This window comes from Gymnodraco acuticeps, unplaced genomic scaffold, assembly GCF_902827175.1.
Source record: "Gymnodraco acuticeps unplaced genomic scaffold, fGymAcu1.1, whole genome shotgun sequence".
Classification (NCBI taxonomy): domain Eukaryota; kingdom Metazoa; phylum Chordata; class Actinopteri; order Perciformes; family Bathydraconidae; genus Gymnodraco; species Gymnodraco acuticeps.
The window spans coordinates 11,638,575-11,649,663 of NW_022990238.1; the positions used below are offsets into that span (position 1 = coordinate 11,638,575).

At 36.9% G+C, this 11,089-nt stretch overlaps 1 protein-coding gene across 7 annotated transcripts; it reads right to left on the reverse strand.

Annotated features, from left to right (window-relative positions):
• Positions 1-203: 203 nt before the first annotated feature.
• Positions 204-8,503, reverse strand: LOC117548800. Of its 7 annotated transcripts, XM_034220276.1 has the most exons (8): positions 8,215-8,503; positions 7,118-7,162; positions 6,971-7,018; positions 5,994-6,065; positions 3,137-4,210; positions 2,846-3,001; positions 2,509-2,601; positions 204-1,203 (listed from the first exon to the last, which is right to left on the reverse strand). In XM_034220276.1, the coding sequence occupies exons 5-8, from the start codon at positions 4,190-4,192 to the stop codon at positions 895-897; spliced, it is 1,614 nt and encodes a 537-aa protein (XP_034076167.1). In that variant the 5' UTR covers positions 4,193-4,210; positions 5,994-6,065; positions 6,971-7,018; positions 7,118-7,162; positions 8,215-8,503; the 3' UTR covers positions 204-894. The 7 variants fall into 7 exon arrangements, with proteins under 7 accessions (XP_034076167.1, XP_034076170.1, XP_034076166.1 ...); XM_034220279.1 differs by lacking the exon at positions 5,994-6,065; XM_034220275.1 differs by having other exon boundaries at positions 7,118-8,503.
• Positions 8,504-11,089: the final 2,586 nt, after the last annotated feature.

Below are 11,089 nucleotides of genomic sequence, written 5' to 3' on the forward strand. Positions count from 1 at the left end.
AGCAATCACCAGTATGGACAGGAAGGCTGGAAAAATCTGAGCCCATCCTTCAAGTGTTGATTTTGTTTACAGCACACAGCCTTTTCTGAATCTCTGTTAAATCCTCCAAAGTCTCTTACTCTGTCGATATGTGCCAACTTATTTCCTCTCTGAAGTACAACTATAACGTACTACAAGTTAGGTCCATTTCAGTCACACTCAAAGAAATAACTCATTGGATTAACTCAATTTTATTGTTGGCAGGTTTTCCATCCAATAAATATATGTGGCACAAACTCAAACTAATGGCATCCATGCAGTATAATGTAAATGAGTTAGTCCAACTCAAATTTTTCAAATAGAGTTTAAGTAAAATGATAACATTACCTTTATGAATTTAAATAATGCTAGTCCACCTAAATCCTATTTAATTAATTGAAAATGAAATAATGAGGTTAAATATAATTTAATAAAAATGTGTTACACATGATAGAAAACATGGTTTAGTTTTTTTTATTTTTAAATTCACATTATTCAAAACAATCCTCCATTCAATACAGTCTTTTTAAAATGAATGAATTCACACTGAAAGATGAAAAACATTTCTGAAAGATAATACCATTTTTAAAATGGCAGAGAAATGGAACTCCTATAATTAACTTACAAATCTCCCTTTGCCAAATACAATGAATACAATATAACAGGGGTATGCACTGCTCTTCTAACAGGACAATAACACATAACATAAAGAGTGCACTGCAAACACCAACATATGGAAATAGTGTTACAGTGTGTTGAAACAAATACAGAAAAGCACAGAACAAATGATTGATATAACGGCTCAATCTGCTCTGACTAGGAAACTCGTGAATAAAATGACAACAATGAACTCATGAGTCACTTCTTTTTCACATTTCAATCGAACAACTTGATCTTCAGACTTTCGATTTTACCATTCAGCTTGTGCCCATCCAGATTCATCACTACCTTCTGCATGAACTCGAAGGTGTGTTTGAGGTTGTCTGGAAAGCTCAAATCCAGGGCATAAATAAGTCCCAATAGCATGACAAACCCCACAATCACGCTGCCCAAGTTGTCCATGACTATATTGCCTTCGATGACAATTCCCACGTCCTCTGGCTGCCCATCCACATCTCTTTGAAGTGTGTATATGCCCATGACTGTGTTTGCCATGTCCCTCTTGGCATCTTCAGAGGCAGAGGCCTGAACAAAGACACAAACATACAACATATGTGTTAACTAAACCTGAATTACTACATTTTATAGAAGCAGATTTACTTATGTGGCTCTCCTAATTGATCAAAACAGTTTTAGACTAACCCTCTGGTATCACTCAAATGTACTACCCTATTTGGCCACTCAGGATAAAAATGTCCACTTTCAAAAACTTGAATGATAAAATGATATGATACAAATATTATATTTAAATATTTTTCCCCCACACTTTTTGGGAAGTGTGGGAACATTTTTTAAATGGACAATTAGGGTAATTTGTACAGTGTATTCGAGACCGATTAGAAAAATTGAAATTCCAAAAAGTATCTAGAAAAAACACAAAATCATTATAGCCAAATCTGATGTGAAAAATTACCAATTTGGACAAAAATGTCCGAGTGATACCAGAGAAGGTTAGGACCTCCAACACAGAACTAAATTAAGCTTGTAAGAAAATGTTTGCATAAATAAGTTATAAAGATATATTCCTGTATGTTCTGTTTGATTATCAACGTTATCTTATTTATTAATTCAGGTATTATTTGTTTACATCCCTACTTAATAATGTAATTTGTTGTTATTCCTGTAGTTAATTATGCATTTACCTACTTATTTCGATATGTATTTGATTATTTATTCTTTAATAATTTATTTCCTTGTTATGTGATTATGTAATTATTCCTTTAACAATTTAGTAATTGCTGCATTCACATACCTTTTTAAACATGAATCTATTGATTAATATATTTCAGCATTTATTTATTATTTTATTTATGTATTTATTCAATTATTTATAAGTTCTTACATATGTATTCATGTCCATATTTATTTATTCATTTATAGATGTATTTATATATAAATGTAAATATTTATTTCAGCATTCATTTATTATTTGTATTTATTTCCAGATATATTCATGTTTTAATTCACATTTGTATTTATCAATTGTATTCCTATGTTAATTTATAGATGTATTTATATCTGTATAAATGTATTAATTCACTTTTTTCTATATTTATTTTAACACTTGCCCGATGAAATTACTTCTGTATCTATTTATTATTATTTTTTTATTTCTGTATTTATTCATTCTTACATATATTCATTCCTATATTAATGTATAGATTTATTTATTTCTGCATGTATTTATGATATGTGATAAGATATTTAGATGTAAGCAGGGATAGGGTTGTGTGCCATATAATTTTCTTATTATAAATGTAAGTAATGGTGGTTATAATTGTGGGTAACACTGTTAACCAATACATTGAAAACATATTGTGATAAACATACCTGATACTCCTTAAAAAAAGAGTCTGGATCCTCGTTGAGGTAGATCGCGATGCTTCGCAGGATGCACCCCCTCTTGATGTGGATGTTTTCAAACTAAAGCAGGGGCGATAAATCAAAGACAATTAAGCACAATGCATGTGCAACAGAGCAGGTAGTTACAACGTAGAGGGCTGTATCTGTCGTGTGTGTCCCTAAGCAGGACTCCTTACACCTACATTTCCACAATAAGCTATTGCCTTAAAAACACTATAAAAGCAGACAATTTCTTAAATGTGTTCATATGATCATGGACAAAAACAATACAGTGAAAAACGAGGTTCTCTGCATTTATACTAACCGAATCTGATATTGCAAGGGCTTCCTTGATTTTGTGCCCCTTCACTCCTCCTTTGGTCTTGAAGATCTTCAAGAGCTTGTCTGAGAAGTGGTCCAGCTGCCACATGAACTTTGATTGAAGTGGTGATGTTGTGATCCTCAAAAACTCCGCATTCACCTTAAAAATATTATTAACAAGCACAATACAACCAATTGTTACTTGTTTATTAGAATCACAACCATGCAAGGATGTAGACATGAATCACAAAAGACAATAATAAAAGACTGTCAACAAATACAAATATGTACTTACTTCACTCTGCTGAAACAGAGCAGGCCATCTGCATTTGAAGTCCCCTATCAAAGGCCTTTGCTCCACAATCTCAAGGCGTCTGTGGGAGAAGGTTTTTTCCATTTTTGCTTTTATCACCACTTCATTGTCACGCTTTTTCAGTTCTGACAATAAGGCAATTCTCTCGTTCTCCAAGCTTTCTGTGGTTTCGCCTTTTGGGTGCAGAGGAATGTAGTTTACTTCAGCTTTTCTTGGTTTTTTTATGTTTGCTGCAGCTTTGCCTTGGCCTGTTTTCTTGTGCTTTAAGGAGTTCACAAGGATTTCAGGATGTCCAAGACGGCCAAGCTTTGTACGATAGTTTTGCATTTTGTACTTAAGAGACTGTTTCCACCCCCCAAATCCTGTCTTGGATCCTAGCTGCCCCAAACAAGGGTGGGCCCTCGTCAACGCTGCAGCTACCTCTTCACACTGATAGTCTTTCGGATATTTTGTGAATTTGATCATTTCTTGGGCTAGGCCATCAAGAATGACTCCTTTCAGCTTTAGGCCAGGCTGGAAGTATGTACCAGTTGTCTCAAACTCTGCATTCTTTAGATGAAGCTCAAATTCAGCCTCGTAGGTGAGCTTAGGAACCACAAAAACTGTGGGCCAGGATAACAATTGTGAGGCCTGAGCTTCAGGGGATGGATGCGGGGTTGACGTATACACCATATCATCACTGCAGCATGAGGCTATTGATGATTCAGGGATTAGAGGCTCTGAGCTTCCAGTAATTGAGGTCTTATCAAATGAGTCAACTGTGTACAAAGTGATGGAGGGCTCAATATTTGACAATATAGGAGAGTAAATTACTTTCAGTGTGCTTTTATCCTGAATTTCAGACACTGATGTAAGATTCATGAACTCGTTAAAGTCAACATCCATGTATTGCAGACGGAAGTCCTCTTTCAATTGAAGAGATGTCTTGACAAATGTGTGCAGTTCTTCAACTGTTGCTGGGATTCCCGAATCCAGGGTCAGTTTTCTAGAGTCAGACTGGTCGGCAAAGATGATGCGCAGAAGCGCCCGACCTGCCATTATGGAACACCTTTTAATCTAGAGCAGAAACAAGGTGAAAGAAACACATTAGGATTATATCAAAGATGAACATAAAAATGGTTTTACAGTTTTTGTCAGAGCCTGCTATCCAGAGCTCAGACTATTTAGGTTTAAAAATGATACTCACCTTTAACAATGATGAATCTTTTCAACATTACCATGCGCAAACTCCCAACCATGTAGTCAACAAGGGGATAGGGGTCTACCAAGTCAGCAAGCTCAATAACGGCAACCTCTGTATTGGGCGAGGCAGACAGCTCAAAAGCACCATAATGCTCTCTGTACCAAGCACATGCGTCTTTTACCAGAAAACACAACTTCTCCTTAACAATGCAAAGTTTAATGATCTCATGGAATTTAGGCAGTCCATCTGCAGATCCGTGTACAATAATCATCCCCTCGCAGTAACGTATACCCAAGCTAGACACATTGTTTGCCATATGAACCTCAGTCACATCTGGGAAACTTTGTTTCAGTGTAGACACGACTCCCTCATTAAGGACATCAACAGGCAGGATTGAGACATGTGTGACCTCCAAGGATGACTTCTTGACACTGGAGGAATGTGTGTGATAGGCAAGCATGAACTGGTGTTTAGTAGCTAGTGAACGAGGTATGTTCTTAAAGCAATTGGTGTGACGAGCAACCTGCTTGAAGAAGCTATGTTTAGCCTCAAATCTCATTGTCCACAGTACAATTAGAGGCCCGAAGCAACGAATCATTTGCGGATAGTGCTCTAAAAAGTGATGTTTTGGTAAGAGCTTTACATGTGGAAAGAGTTCAAGATAGCGCTGCCTATGATCATAGATCTTGGCTTCAAGATAAGCAATGGTCTCATCTGTGTGAACAGGGGCCACAACCAACTCAACTATGTCCTTAAGATCTAGAATTAGCTGCCACGCTGGTTCATCTTCTGGTAAAATGTGCCCAATCACAAAGGGAAGCAGTCTTATTAAGGTCCAGTTTTCATGCGCATTGCCACCTATTGTGTTTCTAGATGTGAAAGAGCGTGGTATGGCATGGGGGCGATTGGTTCTGTCCCCCCATTTGTACGGAAATGTCTGAATCAATGTGTTGAGCCTTTCAAAAGTGAAGTATTTTTTGGAGATCAACAAACTCATACAACGAGCCAGTTCAACTGGTACAACACCTTCAAAAAGGTCGTGCACAATGTCAGGAGGATAACCAGTAGTTACATGAAAATGGGAAAGGTGCTCTGTTAAAACACACTGCTTTTTTACACCACAGCAAATAGTTGCATTCTCCTGAGCAGACTGGACATGAACATCATGGATGTCTCTTGTTCTCAGTTGGAAAGCACCTGACTGGACATCCTTAGTCTGAAAATCTGATTTGACTCCAATACAAAACCTGCATACTGACCCAGCTGAAAAACTCTCAACAAATCCCCCGAGCCCATGGGCTCCAAGATTGTCAGCTATAACACACTGGACAGAACCTTTAACAAACTGACCAAGCTGAGATATAAATACACCGTGCTGTTCTAATATGCTTAAGTCTTGCAAGAGAGGCTCCAACACTTTTCCATAGCCATAGGTCTTAACATCATCAGATTTGCATAGAACAGCTAAATAGATTGAGTTTAGTGTTGAATGGGAACCTGGTGGCAAATTACCCAAAACCCAATATACACCACAAAGTTTGTGTGTCTTTCGAGATGTCCCAAGAGGGTTACAAATCTCAAAATCATCAACATAAAGATTTACAGAGATTCTCAAACCTTCATCAGAAAAAAACGAATTCTGTTTATAGTACTCACCGTCTCTTACAGTTCTGTACTCTTGGGGAACAGCCAATAGCCGCTGTTGCGTTTCAATATGTTCAAGGACACCTTTATGAGAGAGCAAATGTTGCAAAGACTTTAACAGAGGGATATATTGAAATGTCCTATTCCTCTGGGCATCTAGTATGTACTCAACCGGCTCTAAAACACCAAAATGAGATGTATAGTACTGTGTACGTTTATATGCTGTAGCAAGAGGGCCATCCTTTGCAATAGCTGTGGCCAATGGACTAGAATTGCATAGAGCAGTGGAAAGCTCACCAACTACTGAATCTTCAACCTGTAGTTTATGGCTCTGTAATACATCAGAAACAATAGCTCTAGTGACAGGCAAAGATGATGTACTTAATATGTAGTGAAGTTCAGAAAGGACTTCATCAATAACTGTCTTTGGAATGTGAACAATATTTTCCAACTTCAATAAAATGCATGCAATTTTTTCTTCGATTAAATTTGGAAGGTGTATTTCTGAAGCATCACCACAACTTAGTGTTTCATATTCCTGGTCTATATCGACAGACTCCGTTGGACCAACTGCAGAACTGTGTGACTGATCCAACTCACCACTTGTACTGACAACATTGGCTATAAAGTCTTTAAGTGAATGTTGTCTGTGTTTCCTATTTTTGTGTGTGTTGAATGTACTGTAAATGTTAGTTTTAAATGTGCATCCTAGAAACATACATGGTACAGTTTCATTATGCCTGAGATGTCCATTAATATGTTGGAAGAAATCTTTTTCTGTTAAGTCTCTACGTGAGCACACATGACACTTAAATGTAGGTAATTCTACTGGCTTTGGTGTTAGCTGTTTAGCATGAGTTTTGTATGTGTGATTTAAAAGTTTACTCCATGTGTCAAACGAACATGGGCAATCAGTATATGGACATGGATAGCGACAACTGCCCCTTAAATGTGCATGTGTCTGCCGGAAATGTTTTAACAACAAATACCTGCTAGCTAGTTCCAAACTGCAGTGTTTGCACTGCCACATGCATAACCTGAAAAAGAGAAAAAAGAGAATTAGCAATTGACACTGAACAACTGACAATGTCACAGATCAGCTTATGCAAGTAATGTGAAAGTAGCCGTGTACTTACCATAAATAAGAGGTTGCCCCAAGATGCTTGTTAATGCTGATCAAACTGCAAAAGACAACATAAATATATTAGAGGTGTGATTAAAATGCTTATATATTTGAATTTTCACAGACAACACATAATTGCCTAAGATTGCACAACCCAAAAAAAAAATGATAACAGATCACACTTTAAAATTAAGAGTCTAGTAGACATGTTTTATAAAGCAGGCCTACGTTTCTGCACAACTCTGGGTGCCTGCTTGTGAGTGAGGTAACCCATACAAGATTCACATATATATATTATCTCATTATTTATATTAAATATTTGGCAGTAAAAAACTAAACTCAACTGAACTCCTACAGAAACGAGTGGCTCCGCCTGTCCTCCTCTGCCTGCACTAAGGCCAGGAGAGAGATGGACAGACCTGCTGAGCTTTATGATAGAAAATGGCGGCGCTTACTCTTTGCATTTTTTGGTTGAATTTAAACTGAATTTCGGTGTACTGTGTTCAATGACAATAACGTTAAATCGAATGTAATATAATCTAATGATCTCCATTATCCAGTATTCAATGCTAACCGTATCTAGCAAGCTAGCTAACAAACCAGTTATCCAGCTAGCTAGCTTTACCTCGTGCACTTGAATTACTCTTTGCATTTTTTGGTTGAATTTAAACTGAATTTCGGTGTACTGTGTTCAATGACAATAACGTTAAATCGAATGTAATATAATCTAATGATCTCCATTATCCAGTATTCAATGCTAACCGTATCTAGCAAGCTAGCTAACAAACCAGTTATCCAGCTAGCTAGCTTTACCTCGTGCACTTGAATTACTCTTTGCATTTTTTGGTTGAATTTAAACTGAATTTCGGTGTACTGTGTTCAATGACAATAACGTGACATCTAATTTAATATAATCTAATGATCTCTACTATCCAGTATTCAATGCTAACCATATCTAACAAGCTAGCTAGCTTGCTGTTTAGACCCAACTAAAAACGGAGCAAAATATAACACGGTGGTTTCAAATATTCTTGTCGATATAATGAAAAGGCATTAGGCCTACTTGGAAACAGGGAACATTCTAAACTACTAGAAAAAACAAATACTTACCAAATAATAGACTTTCCACCGTCAGTTTCACACCGTCAGTGTTAGACAAAAGGCGGCAAATGACAGAACGGATCTTGTGCATGCGCAAAGGTGATGTGCAAAGGGGCGGTCCCAAATGAAAACAATTCATTTTGAGTTGCTCTGTCTTAAATACATTTAATAAGTGAATTGATTAATGTAATTTGTGTTACACTAATGAACTATACTTAGGTTTATTTCTTAAATAAAAATATTTAAGTAAAGTGAAACAATTATTAATGTGTCAAGTCTAAGAAGGGCTTGAATCGTTTTTTTGAGTGCATATAGCCCAATACATCTAGACACACTGCAGTTATTGTCCCTCCACTGAGGAATGAAAGACTGCTCTCTGGGTTGCAATATGAGGTCTCTTAAAGGAACATTTACCCTCTAATGACAGAATGGATGGTTCTTATTGAAGAATCACTAATTGTTCACACTTAGCATTGAATGAAATTCATCCTCTGGCTCATCTAGTTAAATTATATCTAGAAATATATCACCGGATAGGTGTTGGACTAATGGTGTTGAAGGTTTTTTTATTACCATGACTTGTTAATTCAAAGAACCAGTCAAACATCACATTTGATGATCATTTGATTGTCACAATGTCATCATTAAGCAATAGTTATTGTCAACGTACAGTTAGAAATTATATAATTTAAATTGCCAAAACTAAGATCTAATGAACACAATATCATCTCTCATTCTTGAAAATGGTGCTTCTATTTTGTATCTAATGTTTGAAGTACATGTGTTTCAAGAAATAACCAGACCTGCAAACATGTTGGTGTCTTACTTGTTGTGCACAAAGAGAGGACCCGATAACGTGCTGTTGATAATGCCTTTAAAGAAAGGGATTTGATGTATGCACTTCTCTAAACTGCCTATACATCCTGCTTAAGAAGCTGTGGGTAGTGCTTTAATTATATCGTCCCTTCTTAATCACTTATTTTAAAAGCCTGTCTACTCATCGATAGCAGAGAAATTAATGTTATGTCTTAAAATGTTCTTTCCACAGGTTCTCCTCAAACTGTCAATACCGAGTTGGGGAGGAGGGATCCTCGGCCATCCTCACTGCTGCTGATGGATATGCTCACACCTCAAGAGGTAAACAGCATTGATTCTGTCCCACTATCACCTCTAATTTGCTTCCAGCCTCTGCACAATAACCCCTTTATGACTAATCACACCCATTTACAGGATTGACACAAGGCACTTTTTTTTCAGAAGTGTGCCTGAAGCTCTCAGACACAGTGTGTCAGTATTGAAATGTTTCTGGTCTGTCACATCTCGCCACTTCCTCAGCCCTAATGTGATCGATTGGGCCAGCTACAGAGCCATAACATGCTCCTCTACAGAACAGTTTTATAGTAACATTTCAGGCCCAGTTGATCCCCGCCTCCCCTGGGCCATTAAATGAAAAACTGGACCTCAAGTGGATCTCTGAGTCTGGTCCATCCCTGAGCTTACAGGCGCGTTAATGACAGAAAAATGTACATGTCAGTACTACAAGAGAGAGCCCAAGGATTAAATAATGTGCATGTAATAGTGGGATCTGAGGTCTTGGCCTTGATGTGCTAAGAACATTTGCAATACCAATTTAATGACGAAAGGAAGGAGCCGGGTCTGAGACTCTTGCCTGAGAGGACATGTCAGGCCTTTCATGAGAACTATTTTAATTGCAACCAAAAATGTCTATTAGGGAAATCTCCCTTAGGCACATACTGTATTGTATCCATTATAGAGGTCATACTGTTGGGTTGAAATACATCATTCAAAAAGATATGTCTAAATGTATTCATATCATTAGTAGAAGAATCCTTAGGTAGTGAAATGCAAGATTACTGTTAATATAAGTGTTAAATGCAGTTAGTTTTGTAAATGCCAAATTAGCTATATTAGCTAAATTAGTATTAATTGTTTACATTCTCATTTGTATCTTTAAATTGGGGATTTTTTTGTAAATCCTATACCCATTTATTGATAGAGTTATTGACAGTTTATCATCATTTACACAGCATCATATTAATATTACTCAGCCACCATATCTGTTTAATGAAGTGTTAAATGCCTTTATCTGTCGGTAAGACTGACATTTAGCTGACAGTTAATCTTCATCACTGTCATTTACAGTCACATCAAACTTGTGCTCCAATCTAAAATAAAAAATACAGTTGATGCTTACCTTGTTAAATCTTTCAATGTTAGTAATGTTATTCACATTGAACAGTGAAACAAATGCCATTAAATTCCATGAATATAATTCCAATTCTCACTCAGATCCTGTTAATACACCCATTTTTGTGGATCGACTGGAACACATAAGATGGCATTAGCCCCAAAAAGGTAGCAGATGGCCCATGGGGCATGTTTGGCAGATTTAAGACTTATAAAGAACTGACACACACAAATAAATGTGGACAGTGTAGCTTTAACATCTGAGAACACAATTTAACTCATCCCATCTCAGGAAGTTTTCACACTTCACACTTCATTAACCTCTGGGGCACAGATTCCCTGGGAAGTCATGGAAAGAAAATGCTTGTCTTTCTTTATAAATCACCACCAAGCGGTAAGCCCCCAATGACAACATTTACATGCTCCCAGTATTCCAGATAATGGCTGATATTCCGGTTAAGGTGCGATTCAGTAAATGCCGTATATATGCACCTTCACGTCTGGATCACAAATATCCATGTACAAATGCATAAACAGATTCTTCCAAACTCTATTGTATAAAATCGTGCACCACTTATCGCAAAAAGAAACAACAATAATTGGGATAAGATGAGGTAACGCCCCCAGTTAAATGTATTTTCATTTATACCTTACATACAACATTTTAATTGTTTTC

Coding starts and splice junctions, on each gene's coding strand:
- LOC117548800 (XM_034220279.1), bottom strand. CDS start 4,192: ATGGCAGGTCGGGCGCTTCTGCGCATCATCTTTGCCGACCAGTCTGAC. Junction 3,002..3,136: donor CTCTGTTTCAGCAGAGTGAA/GTAAGTACATAT, acceptor AATATTTTTAAG/GTGAATGCGGAGTTTTTGAG. Junction 1,204..2,508: donor CTTTTTTTAAGGAGTATCAG/GTATGTTTATCA, acceptor GTCTTTGTTCAG/GCCTCTGCCTCTGAAGATGC.